Source organism: Psittacula echo (genome assembly GCF_963264785.1).
Source record: "Psittacula echo genome assembly, chromosome: 6".
NCBI lineage: Eukaryota > Metazoa > Chordata > Aves > Psittaciformes > Psittacidae > Psittacula > Psittacula echo.
The window spans coordinates 14,345,474-14,371,763 of record NC_137743.1 but is presented as its reverse complement, the minus strand read 5'-3'; the positions used below and the strand labels follow the sequence as shown (position 1 = coordinate 14,371,763).

The 26,290-nt window shown below is 50.9% G+C and overlaps 2 protein-coding genes across 2 annotated transcripts in view; one reads left to right on the top strand and one right to left on the bottom strand.

The window, feature by feature from the left end:
* NT5C2 (5'-nucleotidase, cytosolic II) overlaps positions 1-26,290 on the bottom strand; it is an 84,286-nt gene that overhangs the window by 55,686 nt on the left and 2,310 nt on the right. Inside the window, exon 2 of the mRNA XM_080621633.1 lies at positions 23,375-23,474. The gene's annotated coding sequence lies outside the window, so the exon portion shown is untranslated. The remainder of the gene's footprint in view (positions 1-23,374; positions 23,475-26,290) is intronic.
* Positions 11,627-17,372, top strand: INA (internexin neuronal intermediate filament protein alpha; the record flags this gene model as incomplete). Its single annotated transcript, XM_080621634.1, has 3 exons — positions 11,627-12,568; positions 16,080-16,204; positions 16,777-17,372. The coding sequence occupies 3 exons, from the start codon at positions 11,627-11,629 to the stop codon at positions 17,048-17,050; spliced, it is 1,341 nt and encodes a 446-aa protein (XP_080477760.1). The 3' UTR covers positions 17,051-17,372.

Here is a 26,290-nt window from a genome sequence, read left to right as displayed (position 1 = left end):
GATTCTTAAACTGAATTACCTAGGCTCCCTTCTTGATCTCATGCTTGCATATAATACAATGTATTTTTCCTAGTACAGCTTCATACAGGCAGGTCTCCCCACTCCTTTTCAGCCCTGCAAACACATAAAACTTCATGACTATACTTCTGCAGGCGGGTTTGGATTATCAGTTGTTTACAGTGGCTACCTTAAATACCTACGCAGTTTTTCCCAGATGTTTTCTAAGGTCTATTTACCATACATTAATTTCTATTTATTGTACATGGTGGATTTGCTCTGTGGTTGTGTTAAGAAAGCAGACTCACATTATATATGCTCTCTGTGTGGAGCACACAGTCCAAGGTTTTAGGAATCATTCCAATTAAGAAGTCATAATGATTAAAAAGCAAAATACAGCTCATTGCCATGAGTATCATAACCATGACGCATAACAGTAATTTCTTTAGCAGCACAAAACAGACATTTTACAATAGGAAATATTTATATGAATGTTCACTTTGAAGGTACTCAAAGAATAAGATATGCTTCAGCACAGAATAGCCAACTTTTGAAGAATTACAGAATTGTTAGGGTTAGAAGGGACCTCTGGAGACCATCTAGTCCAACCCAGATCATAGACGTTCCAAATGTAATTTCACATTATATTTGTGCTGCTGACACTAATAAATCAAATTTACACCGTAGATGCAGTACAGACAGCAAGTGAAGAATTCCCATGCGCTGACTTTGTAACAAAGTCAAAAACACAGTGCTGCACCAGCTACTAAGAAGGAGAAAAAAATGACTGCTACTGCTGAACCCGGGACAATACCTCATCCCAAACACACTCTGAAGAGCTAGACCACACTTCTACCCCTGGGCACATTCTGTTCAGTTTTCTGTCCTATTATTCACCCTGCCAAAAAGCCACAGCTGTTTCATATCAGGACACCAGCATTTGTAAGCCACTCTGAGGCAGGGACACGGCCTAGAGCAGGCATGGTGAACTCATCCCCAGGCTGTCCTCTGCTGACATACGGTGCTGTCCTCAGTTTCCCTTGGGGTACAGCTGTAGTGCCTTACTCTCTCCATGTGTTTGTGCTGGATGGCATATGAGTATTTCTTATCCTGAGGCGATTAGTTACTGAGGTGTTCTTTCAAAGGAGTGAAGACAAGGCACGGCCCTGCCAAACAGCAAGCCAGTTCCTATGACAACTTTCCACTGCAGCCTGGCTGGAGATCATTAATTCACCTTCCCCAGACCAAGCAGCTGGTGGTAACATTACTTTGGGCCATCAGAGACCTCTGCAGGGTTTTCACCAGCAGCCAAGCAACAGCAGGTTGTGTGGTACTGAATCACACAGATCCCACAACACCCCCTAATTTCAAATTCCTACAAAAGAATGGGTTCACTGAGCACAACTGCATGACCCCGCTTCTGTCTCTTGCCCAGAGTTTTCAAAGCAGAGCTGCAGTCAGCTCTTCTTCCTGTCCCTCCTCACAAGCTGCTGCTTACAATTTCTGCAGGATTCAAAGGTTGCAGATAACCTCAGTTCATTCGGGAGCACTGCAAACCTACTCTGCAGCCATTCCCAGATAACAGCTTATGCTGCAAGCTAACCATCCATCTATCAGTTTTTAACCGGAGCATCATTTTATTAAGCTGAGCTGCAAATAACAGGTATGATTTGAGCAAATAAACCTATGTGCCTTTTCAATAAGCATCAGTTAAATATCTCATTTTCATAGCTTGCTTCCCTTTTGCTTCTGATACAAAAATAATATACTAGTATATTTGTAAAGGAAATAATACACTCCTTTCAATGCTTCCCAAGAGTACAACACCGCAGTGTTTGCCAGTAAACACCACACTAAGGCTTCTGTTTTTCTCAAAAACAAACATTCCCCTGGAAGTTATAAAAAAAAGCCTAGGATAAATATTTCTAGTGGTTTTAGGGAGTGTCTGTTAACTTTCAATTCAAGCTACATTAGGAACTGAACATGTCAAGGAGTAGCAATTCAATTATTATTATTATTATTATTATTATCATCATCATCATCATACAAGCTGGAAATTTGCCTGGGAAAATTTCAGCCTGCATCTGATTTTTGCTGGCGTAGCCCCTAAACCCAGCATCTAACACTAATGCTACCAATGCACACATACTTAACAGGCTGTTAATTTCAAACCTCAGCTGAAAACATTTCTCCCATTCTTACAATTTTTCTCCCCATTTATCTCTGCAATTGTGCTTCATTCAATGGAGCGTTTTAAACGTAACTCAGCGGTGCGTTTCGCCATACAATCTGTTTGAATGACGCTGTACAGAGTAAAGGTTGCATTGTGCTATATAATGAAAGTACGTCTATGCTTGAACAAACTCCAACCGCTGTTAATCAAACCAGCAAGTTCCTGAATGATCTTTGGGACTCCAGACTAACGGCAATAGGTTATTTTAAACAGCAGCTCTACTCTAAAATATGTTTAGGTTGACAGGGGCTGACAAGGACTGTGACAGACTGCTAGAGCCTATCGGTTCACAAGTGAAACGCCACGGTTTTTCCTCACTGCTAGAACTACACATTCAGCATGTGAACCAAAGACCAAAATGTAGCTCTGAGTTTTGTTTGATTTTCAGTAAAACCACACTGCACCTGAAAGGAGCTGAAAATCTTCTTACTTTCAATTTATTCACCAGTGACAAACAGGTATATGGATCAATACAACCTATCTCAGTCAGTGACAAGATGTACGGCTAAACTGATACACAGGACAATTTGGATAGAGAGAGATGTTTCTAAGTGACTACTAAGAAAGCATTTCACAATCTTTGAGGTTCAAACAGTAAATCTTCCACAGCTAAAAACAAAATTAAACATTTTAAAACACGAGTGATTATGCCTTGGGAGGAATGCTCTCTAGACCACGTCAAAGAGGATCCTCAGTATCCAGCTTGGCAGCCTTTAGAAACACAAGCGAGGGAACAAACTTGAGGGTTTCATAATCGCAGTGGTTCCAGGAATTTTAAAAACTGCCTGTGCTACAAGGCACAGTGCTGCCCTATTAAATCATCTCGTGTATCAGACACCAGTGTAGGTTCGTTTCCGCTATACATTTTGCAAGATTATTTCTGGCACAAAAGGAGGGGATTAAAAAGAAGCATGAGCAAAGTGTGAGCAAAGCAGTTCCGCGTTGGGCTTTTTTATTTTATTCATTTACTTGGTGCCTCGCTCCTGATTCAGGTTATCAGCTCAAGCCTGATACAGCCGTATTGCCAAAAGCAACTCAAACCAGAGCAGAGCAAACGAACCCTCACCCCGATGCAAGGCTGCCCGGGAACCGTTGTGGCTGTCTATCCTCAGACAAGAGGATCGCCGGTACCCACCAGCCCGGTCGGGGCGGCGGCTGTCCCCGGGTATGCTGCGAGCTGGAAGCCCCGCCGGCACCCCTCCGCTCCACGTGAGACGGAAGGCAGAAACGGACACCCCGGTTACAAACACCGTCCCGGGGGCTCCTTCTCCTCAGGGCGGCAGGCGAACCGCCCCCCTGCCCCGCGGCGGGAAGGCAGCTCCGGGGCGCAGCCCGGCGGCCACAGGGCGGGAGCTGCCTCTAAGGAGACTCCCTCAGCGGCAGAAGAGGAAACGCCGCCGGCGGGAGCACCCCGGCTCCGCTCGCCGCCCCTCCCTCCCTCCCTCCTCAGCCCCGGCCAAGGCAGTGGACGGACAGACCCCGCTCCGCCTGAGGGGAGCGAGGGGGGGAACAAGGAACACACACACATATAGAGACGCTCCCCCCACCTCACCCACTACCGCAACGGTCCCCGCCACGCGCCCGCCGCCTCGCGCACGCGCATCCGCGCGCACGCACTGCCCCCGCGCGCCCGGGCCGCTCTCACCTCCTGCCGCGCTCGGAAGAACTACCCCGCACAACTGCCGCAGCGCCCGGCCCGCCGCACTGCGCAGGCGCGGCCGCGGCCCGCCCCGCCCGCCAGGCAGGGACCGGGGAGAGTGTGCGAGCCCGGCACTCAGCCGCAGAGACAAGAGAGAGAGCGCGGCGGCGGGGAGCGGCGGCAGTGTGCCAACCCGCCCGACAGCCGCGCACACAGCCTCCCTGCAGCCCCACTACAGAGCCTGGCATGGTTTTGGGCAACGTCTGTGGAGCTGAACACACACAGCCCTGCACTCCACAGCCCTGCACCTCCCGGTCCTGCACCCCCACAGCCCTGTACCCCGCAGCCCTGCACCCCCAAACTGCCTGAGCACACACAGCGTGCTACAAAGGCTGAAGGAGCCAGAGCTTTGGCTAAAATGCCACAATTAATTAATGTTTTTGGGGGGTGAGGGGGGCCCATCCGCTGTGAGGAGGGTGGCGATGGCAGGAGATTTAGGGGATAGTTGGGATCCTGCCAGCCCATCTCAAGCAAAGGTCCGTCGCCATCAGTGAGCACAGGCCTATGTCAATCACAGCTGCAGACATGGCAGTCCAAGCTGGAAAAACTCTGGGGATGGTTGTGTGAAGCAAAAATTATTCATTGGTTCAGTGTCAGTTGTACCACACTGTGCCAGCACCAGCTCAAAAAGTCCCAGGCAAAAAAAAATCAACTCCCTGGCAAAACAAGCCACCCTTTTACTATCTGGTTTTGCTCACTCTGGAGGCCTGGGAAAGGCCACATCCCTAGCAGGGTCCTGGCCACCTCAGAGTGGTCCCCACCAGTTGACAGTGATGATGGCAGCCATTTGCCTGCCCCAGCTTGTCCTGGGCCCACTCTGCTCTGCTAAACCCCCAGCACCCAGGGGGTCCTGTTTCCCTTCACATGCCTCAGTGGTGGCTGGAAGATGGGAATGCCTCCTCTCCTCCCCTCCTGCTACCTTTTCTAGCCCCACCATCATGGTGCTTCCTTTACCTCCCCAAGGATACTTCCTTCAGCTTTCCCTGTCTCCCTTTGCTCTACTCCAGGAGATAAGGCACTGCCACTGCCCTCCGTGCACCGAGACACGCCACAGGGCAAGGTTTTGCTGACTTAGGGATAGCTGGCCCATCACGGATCTTTGGGCTCTGTGAGCCTTGCTCCATTGCCTCACCAAAGGAAAGCACCCAACAGCACCAGCATTTAATACATGCAGTTACAGTTCTGGGTAAAACAAATCCTGTTTTGGGCACCAAGGTCACATCAGATCAATGTTACCCACCCAGAAAGCTCAGCCTGCTCTTCCCAATGCCATTGAGACATCTCATGACACCTGGACCAGGCATTTAAGCAAGGGGTTTCACTTGGGCATGTGTCCACCTGTATTTGGAAGCTCATAATAGAAGCTCATTTCCATGTATCCTCATGGTGGGGGCCATCCTGGAGTGTGTCTGTCTGTGTGTATGTCTGCATGTCTTTCCAATATATAATCCCAGATGACACACTGAAGCCATCAAGATGACTAAAGTATTAAGCAGACAAAAATCCTTCAGGGTAGGAAAGAGACTAAGGCAGGTAAGGCAAAGTCCGCAAAATCCTGCATGGGGCAGGGGGTGGGTAGGCAGGAACCATGTCTCAGCTCTTCCACTGTGTCCCCAAAGCCAGGGGCATGGCATGAATTCAGCTGGCAGCGACTCCGAAGTGCGAAGAAAGATGACAGTTTTTCATACGGCACGTTATCAAACAGTGGATTACAGAGCATGGTGGCATCCAGGATGTGAACTTGCACTGATTAGATAAGGGCCAGCAAATACAGGGATGTGACTGCGGCTTGGGGAGCTCTGGAGCTGCAGGCGGCCTGAACCAGGAAAGTTATACCAGGGAAGCATAAATCTGCCACTGTCAGAAACAAACACCTGAGTTAGAGGTACCCAGTGCAGACAATTTCCTATTTTTGGAAGTGGTTTTGTGCATGTGCAGTTTAACAAACACGACCTTCTTTCTTCTAGATATACATATACATCTAGATACACATATACCTGTTTTCTCCTTGATTTTGCTTCCCTTACCCACAGAGCTGTCCCTCCCACAGGGAATCAGACCTGCCTGTGCCGCAGGAGATCTGGGAGCAGCCTCCCAGGAGACATTTGGGTCTGCTTCGTCCCACTACTATGAAGCATTTCCCTCTCACGCAGCTGTTGCAGTGAAGCTGGGTGGCAAAACACCTTTGCAGAGCATTAGTTCAATGGACTGTGCTGGAAACCAGCCGGAAGGTATGTGTCCCATTGTTGTGTGTACACAGCTCAGAGGATAGCTTTTTCCTCTGAAGCAGAAGCCTGGGCAGATTGCAGCTTGGGAGATAAGTCGTTTGATGAGCCCCCTCAGCGGGCAGCTGCTTTCAGGACTCCTCATGCTGTCTCAAATGCAAGACCTGATTTTTGAAGTGACTGGGAGGTATGGAATGGTCCTGGGCGATTTAATCCCCGGTTTCAGTAGTGTACAATTCTTAGCTATGGGACTTTTTCTCTTTGTTTTTCTGTCTGTTTTCTAGCCTTATAAAGTTCCTTCTGATGCCGTGTGTGTGTGTCCCAACAGAGATCCATATGTTACTCAGGCATCAAGGTTTTCTGAGGCTGAACACAGCCCAGGCACTGCCCTGGTTTTAATTTGTGCCCACTTCCAGCTTGTCATCGCATTTCAGGGCTGACATGTTGGTGTTCAGCTTGTCTCCAGCCTCTGGCAAGAGGAGAGGAGAGGAGAGGCCATGGCCATGCTTCAGCTCTCCCTCTCACTGGGAGGCCTTTACATCTCCCAGGTTTGTTGGCCAAGTCAGCCCCTGAAAGCGGAGTCAGGGGTTCAAGGGGCTCACAGAAGAATTGCCTTTGGGTGCCAGCCACTTGGATTGGGGTCCTGCTGCAGCTGCCAGGAACACGGGAGCACCCCCAGAATTGGCAGCTCATGCTGAGTGGATCCTAAGGTCTCAGCCACCCTTTGCTTCTCTGAAAGAAGCAACCTTACAGTGAGCTGGAGCTGCAGCCTTGTTCTGCAGGACAGCAGTGCTTATCCTCATTTATTAGCTCCAACTCCTTCAACTCATTCAGGTACAAGTTCCCAGTAGTCACACTAGCAACTGGCTCAGGTCCTACCTGCTTAATGCAGTCTCCTTCTGTCTGTGTAGAAAGACTCCAGAGCACCCCAAACCACTGGGAGGCAAAGGGATTCAATCCCAGGGTCTTTACCCATGGATGGTCGAATTCAAGATCCTCAGGACAGTGAGAAGAGCGGGCAGCAAGCTCACTGCCCTGGACTTCAAGAGAGCAGACTTTGGCCTCTTCAGGAACCTGCTTAGTAAGGTTCCATGGGATACAGCCCTAGAGGGCAGGAGGGCCCAAGACTGTTGGTTGTTATTCAAGGATCACCTGCTCCAAGCTCAGGAGTGTTGCATCCCAACTAGAAGGAAGTGCAGCAGGAGGGCCAGGAGACCTCCTTGGATGGGTAAGGAGCTGCTCAGGAAAATTCAAAGGAAAAAAGAAGCTTATAGAAGGTGGAAGCAGGGACAGGCGGCCTGGGAAGAATACGCGGATGTTGTCTGGGAAGCTAGGGACCAGGTTAGGAAAGCTAAGGCCCAGTTAGAATTGAACTTGGCTAGGGATGTTAAGGATAGCAGGAAGGGATTCTATAGGTACGTAGCAAACAGAAGACAGATTAAGGACAATGTAGGCCCTCTCCGGAAGATATCGGGAGAACTGGCTACCCTGGATTTGGAGAAGGCTGAGGTTCTTAATGACTTCTTTGCCTCGGTCTTCACTGGCAAAGGCTCTGACCGCACCACCCAAGTCTTGGAAGGCGGACGCAGGGACTGTGAGAATGAAGACCCTAGGCCCACTGTAGGAGAGGATCTGGTTCGAGACCATCTTAAAAACCTAAACGTACACAAGTCCATGGGACCTGACGAAATCCATCCGTGGGTCCTGAAGGCGCTGGCGAATGAAGTTGCTGAGCCACTGGCCATCATATTTGAAAAATCATGGCAGTCAGGTGAAGTTCCCGATGACTGGAAAAAGGGAAATATAACCCCCATTTTCAAGAAGGGGAAAATGGATGACCTGGGGAATTACAGACCAGTCAGTCTCACCTCCGTGCCTGGCAAAATCTTGGAGCAGATTCTCCTGGAAGGCATGCTAAGGCACATGAAAAACAAGGAGGTGCTTGGTGACAGCCAGCATGGCTTCACTAAGGGGAAATCCTGCCTGACCAATTTGGTGGCCTTCTGTGATGGGGCTACGAAACTGACGGACAGGGGCAGAGCAGTTGACATCATCTACCTGGACTTGTGCAAAGCGTTCGACACTGTCCCACAGGACATCCTTGCCTCTAAATTGGAGAGACATCAATTTGATGGGTGGACCACTCGGTGGATAAAGAACTGGCTGGATGGCTGCACGCAGAGAGTTGTGGTCAATGGCTCGATGTCTGGATGGAGACCAGTAACGAGTGGTGTCCCTCAGGGATCAGTGTTGGGACTGGTCTTGTTCAACATCTTTGTCGGTGACATGGACAGTGGGATTGAGTGCGCCCTCAGCAAGTTTGCCGATGGCACCAAGCTGTGTGGTTCGGTTGATACGCCGGAGGGAAGGGATGCCATCCAGAGGGACCTCGACACGCTTGTGAGGTGGGCTGATGCCAACCTTATGAAGTTTAACCATGCCAAGTGAAGGTCCTACACCTGGGTCAGAGCAATCCCAGGCACAGCTACAGGTTGGGCAAAGAAGAGATTCAGAGCAGCCCTGCAGAGAAGGACTTGGGGGTGTTGGTCGATGAGAAAATAACATGAGCCGGCAGTGTGCGCTCGCAGCCCAGAAAGCCAACCGTATCCTGGGCTGCATCAAGAGGAGCGTGACCAGCAGGTAGAAGGAGGTGATCCTGCCCCTCTACTCTGCTCTCGTGAGACCTCACTTGGAGTATTGTGTGCAGTTCTGGTGTCCTCAACATAAAAAGGACATGGAACTGTTGGAACAATTCTAGAGGAGGGCCATGAGGATGATCAGGGGACTGGAGCACCTCCCGTATGAAGATAGGCTGAGAAAGTTGGGGCTGTTCAGCCTGGAGAAGAGAAGGCTGCGTGGAGACCTCATAGCTGCCTTCCAGTATCTGAAGGGGGCCTACAGGGATGCTGGGGAGGGACTCTTCATCAGGGACTGTAGTGACAGGACAAGGGGTAACGGGTTCAAACTTAAACAGGGGAAGTTTAGATTGGATATAAGGAAGAAATTCTTTACTGAGAGGGTGGTGAGGCACTGGAATGGGTTGCTCAGGGAAGCTGTGAATGCTCCATCCCTGGCGGTGTTCAAGGCCAGGTTGGATGAGGCCTTGGGTGGCATGGTTTAGTGTGAGGTGTCCTTGCCCATGGCAGGGGGGTTGGAACTAGATGATCTTAAGGTCCTTTCCAACCCTAACTATTCTATGATTCTATGTCAGCAGTCCCTGCAGAGGTGCTTGCATTTTTTCTGCTGGAGGAGACTGTAACACTCCTGACTTTGCTGTTAGACTAAATAGGTATGGCAGTGCTAAAACAACACAAGTGAGGAGGCCAGAATAAGCTGCATTCCACTTTTCCAAGACAAAAGAAAAACTACAGAAGCCTCTATGATCAGTAATAAGTGACAGAGCAAAGTCATCAGAACAACACTACACACATTCTTAAGCAGAGATGAAAACTTCTCAGTTATCTGATCAGTTATTCCCAGCAGCAGAAACCTGACTTAGGATATTGTAATGCAAAGCAGCAGATGTTGAGGAAGTGGTATAACACACTTGTGGGTGAGGAGTATGTGAAAGACCTAAAAAAAACCCACCCAGACGAAGCAGGGGATTTCTGTAGCAGCAGTGTGAGCCAGACAGCCTGGGCCAGGCATCACGCTTCAGGGCCAGGGCACTGGCAGCTCCCAGCCCTGCCCTGCCACCAAAACAGAAGGTACTCAGACAATCCAAGTTTTACAGCCTCACTGTCACTGACCTAAAATGGGCTTCAGGAAAAATGAGTCCTTCCAGGAAAAACTGCCTGTGAGCAGATTTGAATCCCAGAAAAATGAGGCATAAGGCAGATCTGTTGCTCCAGTTTGTGCAGAGCTCTTGTCTCTTTCCTTTGTCTTCACTGACTGATGCTCATACCTCCTATGCCCTATGGGATGGATGTATGGGGCTAAGGTGAGCTATACACATGTGTGTGTTGATCCTGTAGCCAAGCCCTGACTGCAGGCTTAGGAGCAGCCTGCTTCCACAGCTGGGCAGTGCTCTGCCTTGGGCTGGGGTCACCTCCCTCCCAAGTGAAAAGGATGTTTTCCCCACGGGGCTTCTGTCCCAGGCAATGCCCTCATAGGCATGGCTTTAGAGACATGGGACTCTAGCCACTGTTATGAATTAACTTCTCATCCCAAGGAGATGGGAATCCCAGAATCATCCCTCCCCATTTGGCTGGTCCCTTTGAAACAACAACAGCTCTTTTGGAAGTCATGGCTCTAACCAGTGCCAGCCCTGGCTTTCTCATTCTCCACTCTCATCTCCTTCATGCTGTCCCTGAATCACCTGTAAGGAGAAACCGGGACAAGTCAAAGAACTGGGCATCAGCAGAGAGCTCAGTGGCACAGACACGTACAGTGGGAGATGGGATCTGGTTGCACATCTCACCACATTCCTCACACCTGGCTCGCAATTATTTTAAGCTGCTTTTTCCACCTCACAGCTACATTTTGTGCTGCTGCTCCCAGAGATCAGACACGTCCCACTGGTCTCTTGGCAGGTCCTGCACTGAGATGCTGTGCTCCTGCACATGGCACTTGGCCGTGGTGGTGTGGGGTGATGATGGATGATTCCCATCAGCTCTGCAGCCCAGCAAAACCCCGCCAGTGGGAAGGCTCAGGCTCTTTCAGTCCTGGGCAAACAATCTGCAGGCAAAATCCTCCCTTGCTTGTCCCCTGCAGCATGGCTGGACAGAGGATGAGTCGCTGTCCCCACCTCTGAACTCCCTCTGCATCCGAACTGCTCCCAGCTCCATCCTGCGGAGACCCCACCAGCAGGAGAGGGGCTGGGGGGACCAACCCCCCGGGACACCTTCACCACAGGCACAGGCGCACAGAACGGGCTCCCTTGAGGGAACAGCTGGGGATATCCCAGCAGGAGTGATCTCTGTGCGTGTGCCTGTGTGCCTGCCTGACTCTGCCTCTCCACCTGCCCATTCTTGCCTGCTTCCTTCTGTGTTTCTGCTTCTCCTCACCTGTGCATCTGCGTGCTCCTCTGTGTGTGTCTCTCTGCACATCTGCTTGTCTCTTTGTCCGTCTGGCTCTGAGCATGTCTATGTATGTGTCTCACTGTGAATGTGCTTGTCCCTTCCCGCGTGCCTGGGCGTCCGTCTGTCCCTTTGTGTGTGTATGACCTTGCCCATCTGCCCGTGCCTGTTTGTGTGCTCTTTCTGTGTCCGTCTGTCCGTCCATCCCCACTCACGTACATCCATCCCCCCCTCCCGCCGCCACAGCCCTTCAGCACCGCAGAGCACGGACAGCTCCCGCCGCCTCCTACCGCGGCGGCCCCGGGGACGCTCCGCGCACCGCACCGCGCACCGAGCATCGTACCGCAACATCCCCCCACCGGAGCGCCCCGCCCCGCGCCCCTCTCCGCACCGCATCCCGCCCCGCCCCGCCGTACTTAAGCACCGCCGCAGCCGCCGGTCCTGCTCCGCCGCCATGAGCTACAGCGCGGAGCCGGCGGCTCTGGCTGCCTCCTACCGCCACCTCTTCGCTGAGGCCCCGCGGCGCTCCGAGGGGGCTGCGGGCCTGCGGGCGCGCCCGGGCGTGGAGCCGGCGCCGGGCCGGGAGCGCAGCGCTGAGCCGTGTCTCGTGCGGGATAGCGAAAAGGCGCAGCTTCAGGGCCTGAACGAGCGCTTCGCCGGCTACATCGAGCGGGTGCGGGCGCTGGAGGAGCGGAACCGGGCGCTGGCGGCGGAGCTGGCGGCGCTGCGGCAGCGGTCTGCAGAGCCGCGCCGGCTGGGCCAGCTGCTGGGCGGGGAGCTGCGCGCCTTGCGCGCCCGACTGGAGGAGGCGCACGGTGAGCGGGCGCAGGCGGCGCTGGAGCGGGCGCGCCTGGCCGAGGAGACGCAGCGGCTGCGGGCGCGCTGCGAGGAGGAGGCGCGGGGCCGCGCCGAGGCGGAGCAGGCGCTGCGCTCCCGGCAGCAGGCGGCCGAGGGGGCTACCCGCGCCCGCAACGACCTGGAGCGGCGTGCGGCGGCGCTGCGGGAGGAGCTGGCGGCGCTGCGCAGCGCACACGCCGAGCAGCTGGCGCAGCTGGGGGCCGCGCTCCGCACCGCCTCGCAACCGGCACCGGCCCCCTCGGTGCGGCCCGACCTGGCTGCGGCGCTGCGGGAGCTGCGCTCCCAGTACGAGGCGCTGGCGGCCCGCAACCTGCAGGCGGCCGAGGACTGGTACCGCACTCGCTGCGCCCGCCTCCACGAGCGCGCGGCCCGCAGCCAGGAGGCCGTGCGTGCCAGCCGCCGGGAGGCCGGCGAGTGCCGCCGTCAGCTCCAGGCCCGCCTGGCGGAGATGGAGAGCCTGCGAGGCGCCCACCAGTCCCTGGAGAGGCAGCTGCAGGAGCTGGAGGAGCGGCACAGCGCCGAGGCCGCCGGCCTGCAGGTGAGCCGGGCGGCGCCGGGATCCGACACCGTCCTTTCCCCGCGCAGGGTCCCCCGGCAAGCTCAGCCCCGGCGCTCAGTACTGTGCTGCGCTGGGCATCCCCTTCCCGTGCAACCTTCCCCAGGGGTCAGCACCTCCATCCCAACAAACTCCCCTAGCGCTGTGCAGCACCGAGCATCCAGCTCTCCCCCTGCTCTGGTTCTGTGCAGCGCTGAGCATCTCCCCTGCAGACACACTCCTGCAGCGCAGCCCAGTCCTCTGCAGCAGCGCCTCCCGCAGCGCTGGGCACTCCGGCCCGATGCAGTGTCCCCCCCGCACCGTGCAGCGACCAGCGCTTCCATATCCCTTGCTGTGCTGTATGCACGCAACACCCCTCTCCCCCTCCACACACCAGCGCTGTGCAACACCAAGCCCCCCCTCCACCATGCAGGAGCAGTGCCCCTGCAGCACTGCAGCTTGCCTCCCGCCCTGGCATACAACCTCTCTGTCCTGAACGACTAATCTAGCCTCACAAGGGCATTGCCTCCACCCTTTACCCATAGGCAGAACCCCAGAGAGCAGGTTTTGGGGGCATATGCAGGGCCAGGACACTCCCTCCACCACCCCCTTCCCACAGGGGACATCCCTGCACATGGCAGTGCTGTTTGGGGCATCGCCCCATCCCTGCCCTGTCCCTTGAAGGTCATCTCCAAAATTGCCCACACATTTCCTGTTGCTGTGAGTAGTTCCTCGAAGGTGTCTGCCCAGGCTTGGCCCCTCGCCCTGGGCCTGTCTTGGCACCTGCACTGCAGAAACTGAAGCTCTGCAAACGGTCAGGCTGGATTTGCAGCCAGATCCCAGCATCTCTTATGTCTGTCTGCCACTCACAAGGGGCAGACATTGAGCACTCCACACCTCTTATTCCATTGCTGCAGTATTACATTTTCTTGCTACAGGGAAATGTTCATGATTTATAATAAAATAAATTACATGGCTATTATTCTATTACCTGGCTATTAAATGATCTGTGCTTTCTAAATCAAGCCATTTCCTTCTAAATACCAAAATAAACACCTTACATCATACCTGAAAGATGTTATTTCACACCCAAGTAATGCCTTGTCATTTTCAAGGCCAGATTTTGCTGGCCTCTCTAGAACTCGTGACTCTAGTTCCAAGCTGCTTGCAAAAGTCCTGAATAGTTGAGGTCTTCTTCAGCACATATTGCGAAAATAGGGAATATATAATATTTCCTGTCATGGATGAAAGGATTACGCACAGTAATCTTCTTAAATAGTCTTGATGCCATGTGAAAAGGGATTTCAGGAACAACCTATGAATGGGGGGGAATAAAAACTGCAGCTGAATTAAATGGCATCATAATTGAAATTGCTTTAGTGATAGCACAGCAGTGTTTTCCTACATGACCCTCAGGAACTGCTTTAAGTGTGTGGCAATACATAGCAGCCTTTTAAGCAATGTGCTTGTGTAGCAGCCCATAATGGCTGCAACCAGTGGAAATGGATGGAATACTCTTTTAAGAGAACATTCCTATTGTTTGAGATTTTAAAATGTTCCTAAATCAGGGGCATGTCTTGATATTTGTAGGCTATCCAGTCAAATCGGGAGCAATATATGAGAGTTTTCCATTAGCGGACAGGTTTGCAGTGGTGTGGGGAGGGGGTTGTTCTACCAGCTGGTAGAGCTGGGGTGTGGAAGGTAGCTACATGCAGGGTACCAAGGATAACCATTTTTAAAGAGCATTTTGTTCATGCGAACTGCAGCACTGGGAGGAGGGCTGAGGGCACACAGGGTCAGAGAGCAAGAGTGGGGCTGTCCAACAACAGGGTCACCCCGAGTCTCTCCCTCCTGTCATGGCTCGGTGCAGCTGCAGTCTTGCTGCATTGGAGCAGAGATTTTAATCTGCACTGCAGCAGCAGCCATGCATGTCCTGGGTGCAGCCATGCATGTCCTTTTCAGGTGATGCCCCAGTGATCTCTTTAAACTGTTTCCCACTGCTCAGTCCTTCCTCAGATGCACAGCTCCATGCAGCTTCATGGTCAGGCAGCACAGGTCAAGGCAGAGACCCCAAGGATGGCTGGTAAAGGTCTGACAGGGCAGGATGTATCCAGCTAACTTGACTGAGGTGCCCCATGCCACATTCAGGATGAGCTGTCACTGCTTCTTTGGAGCCCAGATGAGGCTTGCTGCATCAGGCTCAGCACAGCTCCCTGCTCCTTGGGCAGCTCCACTGTTATGGCTATCTCTGCACTGAGCACAAAGAAGGTTACGAAGGACACAAAGGAAGGGACAAGATGGGAATGAGGACAGGGACAAGACAGAGATAAGGATAGTGACAGGATGAAGACATGGAAAGGATGGGGATGAGGACAGCGACAGTATAGGGATAAGGACAGGGCCAGGATGGGGATGATGTGGCAGGACAAAGCTTGTTCACTGGGACAGAGAAGCTGGTAGCTCCAAGGCCTGGCTGTGGGAGGGGGTGTGAGACAGCAGATGTTGGCAGTGGCCATTGCAGGGCTTTGCAGGCAGGGCTGCAAACTGCTTACTCATTCCTGCTCCAAATCATGCTCCTCCAGTGGCACAGTAGGGTGGCTGGCAGTGGGAAACCATCTAATTGAGAAGATCCCTATAGGAACAGGTTTCGCTGCTTTCAGGCTGCTGCTTAGGTACCTGTGGGAGAGAACCAGGTTGCTTGTTTTCTGACCAAAAATAGAACATAAAGATTAGTCCCCTTTGTTAGCAGGAGATCTGGCTTTGGACATATGCACATCACAGGTAGAACAGGATGGCACTGCAGCTATGGGACTGCAAAGCTGATGGGAAGGACGCTGGAAGGACATTGTCCAGCTGAACTCTCGCAGAGCAGGCCTCTGACTCTGTAACCCCCCAAATCCCTGCATCCAGAGCCCCCCACCCTGCGGCTCTGAGGCATCTTCCTGGGAAGGTGTCAGACTACCCCTCCTGGAACCAGCTCTTCCCTCCTGCCCTAGCAGCACTCTCTCTCCTTCCAACACCTGAACACATCCCAGCCTTTCTTAAACACCCCCAAAACACGCTGCAGCCCTTTTCCTGACAACCTCTCCACCCGTGGGCTGATGTAGTGCTGGGTGCTCCCACATGTCCTGCTTTGATGATGCTTAAGCCCAAAACTTGTCATCCCTCCCCAACAGCTCTTCCCTTCCCTCTATAGCAGCCTGCCCTGTCCCCTGCAGGACTGAGGGCTCCACCACCATGTACTATTTGCTGCCTCCATCTCAAAGCCTGTGCTGCAGATGGGAAACTACATAAATCCATAATGTTTTAAGCCTTCCCCCCCCAGCACAAAATCACAAGCCATGCCCAGTGCATTGCCTGCTACTACATCTCTGCATGAAATTTCATGGTCTGAAGGTCCTAGTGGGACCAACTGCCCATTGCAGCTTCCCTGTCTCTGCAATGGGCAGAGCAGAAAACCTGTGGGAGAGGTCCCTGCTCCCAAACACAGCCCTGAATGCCATTGCCTTTGCAGGACACCATTGGGCAGCTGGAGGATGACCTGCGAAACACCAAAAATGAGATGGCTCGGCACTTGAGGGAGTACCAAGACCTGCTTAATGTCAAGATGGCCCTGGATATCGAGATAGCTGCCTACAGGTAAGGCTGCCCTGACCCTGCTTTGCCTGGCGACCTCCCAAGCCCAATCCCCTGACCTCACCAGGCTGGGGTATTTTCAAGGACCCAGTAAATTATCTGGGAACACGCTCAAGAAGGTACACCATTGTGTTGTTCGTCTTCCCTGCCTGGGGAGCTGCCATGGCTCTATGGCATGCCTCGATCTAGCAGACATGAACCATGTCCCTCAATCACCCCATGAGCAGCCACTTTTAGTGGGGTTGCAAATTTCTCTCTCTTGCAAAGTCAAAGTAGATGCAAAAGGCAGAGTCCCTCTGGTTTGAGGTTTTATTTTCCTGGCATTTCTGGATGGAGAGGAGGGAACTGGTGTCATGTACCCCATATTGCAAGTGCTCCAAAAATGATTCGCCAAAGCATATTATTTTGAACCAGTCCCATGACACAGCATGACCCAAGCCAGTGTCCACTGCATGCTGGTGTGATGGCCTGGAGTGCTTGGACTTGCTCGCAGGTCACAGCATGCCCCCAGGCTTTGCAGATACTTCATGTAAGATATCCTAAGACTAACCTCTTCCCTTATGATGTGCTTGCAGGAAGCTGCTGGAGGGAGAGGAGAATCTCTTCAGCATGGGAAGCGTCGGCCTTTCAGAGCTCAATCCTCTCCCCAATCCCACTTACTCCTTCCAGCCAAGAGGCTTTAGTTCCTCTACTCTGTCCTTCATGGAGGACAAGCAAGGAGAGGTTATTAAAGTGACCTCTAAAATATCATCCAGCAGGGCTGAGATGATTGAGGGGACCATAACCTCTGCCAGGAAAAGAGGGAGATTAAACCTGCATGAAGGAATCATTGCAAATGCAAAGATGTAACTGTAAGGACCCCATCCGTTTTGCATTTGAGGGGGAACAGTCTCCACTTGGCCTTTAAATTGCCTCTCTGGGCACAAAGCTGCGCTGGGCTTGTAGGAAGCCTCCCGGTGTTCCCTGGACACTGACATGGGGCTGGCTTCCTTGTGAGTCCTGGCATGCAGAGGCCGAGCTTGGCACATTGCTCCCTTTTAAATGGGGCGGAGGCACGGGCAGGTAGCTAGATGCATGTTGGTTGTTGTTGTGGTGGCACAGTGGACTCGTAGCGGCACAGTGGACTTATAGCACCCACCATCTCTCCCTCTCTCTCTCCCTCCTCCCACGGCATGCGAGAGGAAGCCAGCTCTCTGGGAAGGGAGAGGCAAGGGAAACAACTCAACATGTTTACTGTAACTAGTTTCAAGGCTACGGGCCTTCATCTACTATCCAAACGCACGTATACCTTAACTCTTCCCCATTCCTCAAGCCACAGCCGTCCACTTTTAATCCCAGAAGCACAGAGATAGCTGTACTTGTAAGCACACCTGACACCTGGTCTGTGAGCCACTTATGTTTTAAACTTTAAGGAATGTTCATTTTATTTCATCCTGACAACTCCGTCTGGTTTTGGGCAGTGTTAGTCCAGGCAGGCAGGTAGGGTTTGCTAGCAGCAGGCACAGGGCAGGGATGAGATGAAGGTACCACAATGGTGTGGAGTGCAGCACCTCATGTGGTGTTGCTGGCTCTGAAATGTCGGGGTCTGCAGAGCCCCTTGTTTGGCTGCACAGTTGACAGATGAAAACTTTGCACTCCCATGAGCACTGTGCCCCAGCCATTGCTGGGAAGCTGCAGGACTCCTAAGCACCAGCCCACAAAGCATCCTTGTCTCTGCTCTAACTGTTCCAATGTGCCAAATTTGATGTAGGATTTACAACCATAGGTTTCCTTCAATGCCTTAAAATTCACCAATGATCGCTTTTGCAAGAGCCAGAGACTCTGTGTGTATTGCCTCTCAGTGCCCTGGCAAGGTCATCGTCACGAGATGGTGGTGCCAGAGTCGTTTCTGGAACCAGCAAATCGTTTGCTCGCACTCTTTCCTCTTCTGTTGTAAGGCACAAGATAATAATTAAAAAGAAAGAAATAGTTATGTGGATCAAACCGAGCTGTTTTGTCTTCTTTGCTGCTGCTTTGCCTCGGGAACATACTTTGATGCCTGGCCCGCAGCTGGTTCGGTCTCCAGCAGCCACAAAGAGCTGGGTGTTGAGGTGCAGTAGCCAAACTCTACTGCTGAGGCTGCAGGGCAAGTCTAGTCCCACCTATGGCAGTGGGGCCTGTCAGGCACCCAGAGGTGCCTGCTGCAGTAGCCCTTCATTGTAGACAGTTCATGGCCGGCTGGCTGAGGGAACAAGGTGTCCCATGGCACAGTCCACCCTCACTTCCCCAGAAAATCGACTCTGAGGGTTTGATTTGCATCACCCCCCTGACAGTTCTGTCCCAAGGTGCCTGTCATTTCTCTGCTCTGCCTGCAGGGGTTAGAAACAGCGCCTTTGCCTTCACAAGACAAAGTGATTTATGCAACAGCAGATGGAAGAAGTGAGGGTGAGGGTGCACCCACACCCCAAGTAAACACAGCAGCCAAAGGTGCCCACACAGCTGGTGTGACCGGCGCTGCCTTGTGTTTGGAAGATACCCATACTGTGCCTGAGATTTACCTGTAAAGGAGCACACGAAGGGCAATAGAAAGAGCATGGGTGCTGTCCTATTGCCTTCCCATTCCTACCTTATCGCACCACGTCACAGCAATCTGCCCCAGGGTCATGGCCTGATGGTCACTGGCTTCTCCACTACTGCTAAAGGCCAGGAACCGCTTCCCTTGACCCTGCCACGCTGATAACCTCAGGGACGATGCCCCAGTGAGGCCACTCACAGTAGGGTGACACAGCCCCAAGGAGGGCAGCCCTGTAAAGCAAGGGGCACCTTTCAGAGGCAGGGAAGGGGGCTCAGGGCATGGCTGGGGCAGCACATCCCACCAGCAGCCTTCAGCAGAACAGCAGAGAGCAACCTGGGGCACCCAGGCAAAGCTTGGAGGGGGCAGTACCTGCAGTTAAGTCCAGGGCACTAGTACATAAAGCAAGGACCAACCAACCTCCAAATATCTCCTGGCTCAGCTGTGAGGTAGGAAATGCAAACACATAGCATTTCCCTCAGACCACAGAAGGAATAAAAGGCAGATGTGACTGCACAGCTGATGTAATATATTCTGAACCTCAAACACCCTCCAGTGCTGCTTTGTTTCTGTCTGTCCTTTGAGTATAAGCAGCCTGACCTGTCCTTATACCCAGCACAAGCCTCTGTGTAAGCGTTCCTGCTTGCTCAGCTGGCTGGATGCTAGCAATGAAGCTGGGAATTTTACTTTGGTGATACCAGTGCGGAGGGGCTGCAGTCACGGAGGAGAGCAAAGGAGCTGCAGGAACGACAAAGCACTGTTTTGGAGAACAGCTGCTTTGCAAGGGCCAGCTTGCGATTTCCTGTGTTTCTGGTGCTTTGCAGCATTTTGGTGCTGTCTCACGGTGCTAAGCTTCAGAGGCGTTAGAGGGGCAGCAGGCGGGGAGAGGATGTGGGCATTTAGGACACACCAGAAAGGACCAGGTTAGATTTCGGATTACCTGCTGGCTTTGACAGCCCCTCTGCTGGGCTCTGTTCCTGTGATCTTACAGGATCTGAGGTGCCAAGATTTAACTAACCTGACAGCAGCAAGTAACTAACCCACCCCACAAATGCCCTCCCAGGACACGGTGAGCAAGAGCCCTGGCAGGATAGGGACACACTGCTTTCCTGAAGGACACAGCCCAACCAGAGATGCTGTGCAGGAAGTGAAAAGCTCCCAGGGAGGCAGGGCTGCCGCCAGCTTCGCAGCAGCCTCTCAGCTACTTGTGTCCAGCCTCTGGCTGCAATGCCTGTGCTGTGGGAACCTGGCATCCCAGGGCAGATGCAGCCCCTTCTTGAGACAGGCATTTCCTGGGCCTCAGCCCATTTTGGCTGCAGGATGGGAAAAGCGACTGGGTAATGCTCACCTGAGGCACGCTGAGCTTCAGCTGCCCAATTCCTGCCTTCTGCTGTTGGGAGGGAAGACTGAGCTCCTCATTGGAGACATGGTGATGTGTGGCCCCTTCTTACCCTAAGAGAGCCCTGTGCCCGCACTCTCCTCATCTTTAGGAGAACAATGAATACAGGGGGACAAGCCCAGCTCAGTGTGCTGCCAACACTGACCTCCAGCTACCTCCATCCAGACTTCCTTTTCTATTGCTGTCTTCTCCATGTGACTCCTTTGACCTGTCTGCTTATACACACCACAAGGCTCCTAAAGTGAGGCACTAAGTGGAAACAGCAATAACCCCTCCTTTGTCATCCCATTTTTCTTACTGGGTTAAACGTGGAGGTTGCCAGGGGAATGCAGTCAGACTGCAGCTGGTTAAAGATTTATATCTCTGCAGAACCTTGACCTCTGGGATAAAAGGCAGCTGTGAACATAGACTACACTATGAGCTCACGAAGAAGCAGAGAGTGGCACTGGAATGGACTGCCCAGGGAAGTTGTGAATGCTCCATCCCTGACAGTGTTCAAGGCCAGGTTGGATGAGGCCTTGGGTGGCATGGTTTAGTGTGAGGTGTCCCTGCCCATGGCAGGGAGGTTGGAACTAGATGATCTTAAGGTCCTTTCCAACCCTAACTATTCTATGATTCTATGATTTCTCCATGACGCGCTGTCTTCACCTTATGCTAGGGAGAATTCCAGCCTCCACACAGGGTGCAAACCCCCACCACAGGGCTGGCTGGTTTTTTTTCCCCTGCATGGAGATGCTGGCCCAGGCACATGCTGCTGTGCTGTGGGGCTGCCTGGCTCTCCTTGTTCTGTTGTCACACTGGTGAAGTGGGACAGTCTATGCAGCCTGGCATGTTTCCTGGGGCAGGCCTATGTCACAGTCCTGCTGTTCCACTGATGGAAAAGCCTTATTCCCATTGTGATCCTGGAACCAAGGGTCCTTCAGCTCTGCTTGAAGTTCCTGCAACAACTGTGCTGAGATATACAGCTCCTTAAAACACAGAGAATCTCTGCACACAGAGAAGTTTTGCTAATGACACTTGTCCAGATGCTGGAAGTCATTACAGAGTAAGCCAAAGGAAAAACAGCCAAAGGAAAAAAAAAACCCTGAACATTTTTCCATTGGCAGGAATGCAAACATTCCCTTTTCCAGACTGAGGAAGAGCCCTGTCATCAGCAAGAAGGAATCAATAGGCGATTCAGAGCAAAGTCTCTTCCAATACCTTTGGCTGGATTCATCCAACTTGCTCCTTTGCCAGCTCTTAGCACACAGACTTCTGCAGGGAGAAGAGCTTCTTCCCCAGTGAGTGACCACACAGAGCCCTTAACGCCAGCAGCCAGACAACTATGCCTGAATGCATGTCCACATCAATGGGGTCTGACACTTTAAAGCAAACTTATTAACATCAAAACAGCATGAGCAATCCCAGCTCATTCATGCAAGTCTTCACAGGCATATGGCAGTAAGGGTCACTTGGTAAATGCTGTGTAACATGCAAAGAGGGCACTGCTTGGTATAGAGTGAGAGAACACTCACCAATCCTGTTCTGTTCCAGCAGATTCCAGCTGAACCAGAAGGGCTGCAGAGCTGGGGTCTGCATTACAGATGGGAACTCAGGGATTCACTCCTAAGGCTTGTGCAGGGGCCTTCACTGAGACCCAGCGAATCCAGAGGGGAACTTGCAACTCTGGGACAAACAATTATATCCCTGGTGAAACAGGATGTACTGCAAAGACATTCTGCTGCACAGAAATGACCCCTCTGGTGGTGCTCAGATGTGTCCATTGTAACACGAAGATGGAGCAGTGTTCATACTAAACACAGACACACCTACTTGGAAAGGAAACATTCAGAAAATTCCAGGCTGCAATTCTGCAGCCCCAGGCACACATCCACTTGCTGCTTGTAAATGGGAGCAAAGCTCTTGGGGTACTGTGAACATCAGTTCTGAAACAACAGAGGCAACAGAGTTGTTTCCCATTGCAGCAAGGCCAGCTCAGCTCCTTTGCCTTTGAAAAGAGACAGCTGCCGGCTGCCAGCTGCCAGCATCCCAGAGAGTACAGGATGCTCAAGCTCCTGGGTTCCTATGCCTTGAAGATGCCTGCAGAGCAGCCTCGCAAATGCTCCAACACACACATAGTCATTCTTGGAGATGGTATACATGAACAGACTAAGTGTGGTCTGCAAGAACAAGCTGTTTAGAGATGTCATTTGGAAAAGCTGAGGTCAGACTGAAAAACACAGTTTGCACTGAGGCTTAGAACGTCATTAAGTTTAGTTAATTTTCGAAAGAAATGCAAAATACCCCTCCAAGCCCTAGACACAAGGCAGCTCATTAGCAAATTCCTAGTCTAGCAAAGTGGCCCAAGAGCCGTACGAGTAAGAATGCCTGGCAATGCTTGCAGCAATCAAAAATGTTTCAGCAAGCCAAAATATTCAGGCTACATTATTAAGGAAGTAAGGATTATAGGATCATACTGTGACTGAATGTCCTCTTTACCTCCTAAATCCTTCCCCAGTCATACTCATCAGCTTAACTTCAGACGTATTTGAGAGAGCTGAAGGTCTCAAATATACCAAACTTGGAGAAGTTTTGTGGGAGCCGGTGCTTAGGTGAAATACACTCATGGATTGAAAAGTTGGCACATTCAGAAGGCAGAGGTTATGAATGGCTCCACACAGAGGCAAGCTTCATTGGGAGCTCATTTGCAACAAAAAGACAAAGGTGTAAAAGCAAAAAAACCCCAAACAATACCAAACAAACCCAAAACGCCCCAGGCTAAAATAAGACTTTTTTTTTTTTTTTTTTTTAACTGTTCACCAACTACTTGTTTCTTAAACCCAGCTGAATCCTTCCAGTTGAACTTCTCCATAGATAACTAAACCAATCCACTTGCAGATGGAACAACCTGCAACATAACAAATTCTGCCCAGATCTCTATCACTTGGCAAAAATAAAGAAGTAAAGTCTTCAAAAGAAACACAGTTGGTCACTTTGGTAACAGGTACTGGTACCAGCCCTGTTGTACCTGAGATCGTGATGGGAATCTCAGTAGCGGTTTGTTAATTGCCTACCCTCACATACCCAGCACTAGTGTGGAGTTTACACACACTGCACTTGTGTACGTAAACAGAAATAACACAGAAATTATTGCTAAATAGAAGAATTCAGTTCACGGTCATACAGCAAGCCAAGGACAGAGGGAAATGGAAACAGGAATGAAGGCGCCCCTGTTTCAGCTTACCTGCTCACAGGGAGGAAGGCCACCACCACTCCTGTCCTGTGTGTTGTGGCACACAATCTGCTATTTTATTGTCACCAGTAGGTGAAATGTTTTCCCATGCCTGTAACGAAGAAAAAGGAGATTGCAGGTTCTTGTGAAGGGTGTTGGGCAATGAGTTCTTACTTTTCAGTCCCAGGTATATGCAAGGACACATTGGTCCACCATTTAACAGCACTGCTTGTCACCACAAGCTACACAAAAGCATACTGCCAGCAGCATGTGCTGCACAGCACACCTTGAGCACAGCCTTGGAACAACTGGTTGCCTCCCAGCACGACGTTAAAAGCAGCTCTCCTAGGAACATACTATTTTTCTCTACCTTTGCCAAGTCCCATCACTCACTTTTCTAATGTTAAAATGTCTATTTTTCTTCCAAGGGAAACATTAAGATTTAATTTCCAAATAGACTATTTTACTATTAGAAAATACAAGCTCTCTTTTCCAATTTGGGAAATATTTCTTTTGCAGATTGCTGCTGCTTTGACACAAATATGTTGTTGTTATACTAAATCAAAACCAAGTGGAGATGGTGATGCAGCTCCAGCAGAATTTTGCAGCTGCAAGGCAGCCAATCAATATTGCATTTTGCCTCAAATGGGATTACCATTCATCTCAAAGAACAATAAAATTTGACCTGTTTATTGATTGAACCTGTATCTATGGCAACTGGTTGAAAGCTCAGCAAATGTAAATATCCACTGGCTCATTCAACAAGGGTCTTTTAAAGATGACAGACTAAAATTCAATTTCTGATTATGTTGCCTCCTCTCTTTGTGCTGAACTAGGAAGGGCTACGGAAAAATAAAAAAGCAGAAAAAATACCACAAATAAAAAGCAAAAGTGATGAGAACATGCCATTTGCAACATTCCCTCCATCTCTCAGCAAGTATCTGTCACAGCAGAACGAGTATATTTTAAAGTACCTAAACATTCAGGCTGGCACCCTATTGAGCACGCAGTGTATTAGAAGATTCATGTGGACAATTCAACCACCTCCCTTTAAAAGAAAGAGATGCAATACATAAAATCTCCTATGTCTCCGTTCATAGGCTCTCCCTCAACTGCTGGAATAAACACTCCTCCCCAACATTTGTATGGAGCACAGGTTTTGTAATGATGGGTCCTGAGTTCAGCAGCAGCAGCCATTTTTTCTCCTTCTTAGTAGCTGGTGCAATGCCATGTTTTTGACTTTCAGCCTGGGAACAGCGCTGATAAAACCAATGTTTTCAGTTGCTGGTCAGAATGTTTAGTCTGACCAAGGACTTTCTGAGCCTCATGCTCTTTCAGGGAGGAGGGGAAGCTGGGAAGAAGCAGAGACAGGACACCTGACCCAAACTAGCCAAAGAGGTATTCCATACCACAGCACATCATGCCTGGGAGGTAACTGGGAGTTACCCAGAAGGGCTAGCTCACTGCTGGGGGGGGGGGGGGGGGGGGGGTATCGGTCGACGGGTTGTGAGGTGTTGTATTCTCTTCCCTTGTTATTTCCTTTATCATTATTATTATTGGTGGTAGCAGTAGTGATTTGTGTTATACTTTAGTTACTAAACCATTCTTATCTCAATCTGTGGGAGTTACATTCTTCCAATTCTCTTTCCCATTTCTCTGGGAGTAGGGGGAAGAACGGGGGGAGTGAGTGAATGAGCTGCCTGGTTGGGTTTAAACCACGACATGATGATACTCCACATTGAAGAAAAGTGAACACAGACATGCCAAGGGGGTAATTTTGCTAAGGACTGTTAAAGTGCATTAACATAAATCATTGCACATAAATGCCTGATGATTCCCTGAAAGAAATTCAACACATAACACCAGCTTGAATGATTTATCAGTAAAACTCATTGGCTGCTTCACATCATGGAAATAAGCATTAAGGTTTCTCCTGGCTCATGTGTGCCACAGTCTGGTGGCAATGCAAATTAAGGCTGGGTGCGGTATTGGTGTTCAGACCATAACTGATAGTTATACACTGCCATTGCAGTGCTTGTCCATTTAGAGGGCTCAGCTGCATATTTCATTAGTCTCTTGAACCTTATCTTCCTATCACACTAAATCTATATTGGACACAAAGAAAACAGGCAGAACATAAACAACATGACTCCATGTTTGTGACTTGATTGTACCTTGATTCTGCATTTGTAAGAACTCCTGACACTAGGGCTCACCATCTCCTCTTGCTGGGAATTAGCAGATCTGTAAAGCAATTCAGAATTATGCTGCAGTACAAGTAGTATTTAATTAGGATCTGTGTTAGCCATGAAATCGCGAAGTAGGGAACCAGAGAATAAATCCAGAATTATTTTGTCAAGTGAAGAAACAATAGTGTCTATAAAGTAATGAATGAGCACACCTTCCCCAACTTCCAGAGCACGAAGCTGGCTCATCTCCCATGAGGGCAGAAATGCCATCCCATAGACGGCCTGTTGTTACAGAAGCTCTTCTATCATCAGGACCAAAAGTGACTGGAGGAAAGCCAAGGTTAAAAGGAGACCAACAGAAATAAAACAGCAGCAGGAGAGCTGAAAGAAGATTGGCACATTTTAAAGCAAGCAGACTGATTATGCAGGAAACCACACAGCCCACAGATCAGCCTTGGCAATAACTAAAGGTCACCCCCACTGCATGCTGATGTGCCCCAGGGGTACTGCAGGGTTGGAGAGCAGATAAAACATCAGTGCCTTCAAGATATGTGTTAAGGTGAAAGAAGGCAGGATGTTCAGCCAGGAAGAGTAAGCTAAGAATATGCTTTCTGAAGGCAGGTGAGGAAGAAATAAAGATGGAAGCAGACAAATGGGAAAAAAGAGATCACTAAGCATTCATATTAAAATATCACAGGCAACAGATTTTCAATCCTCCTTATTAAGCCACTGAAAGAAC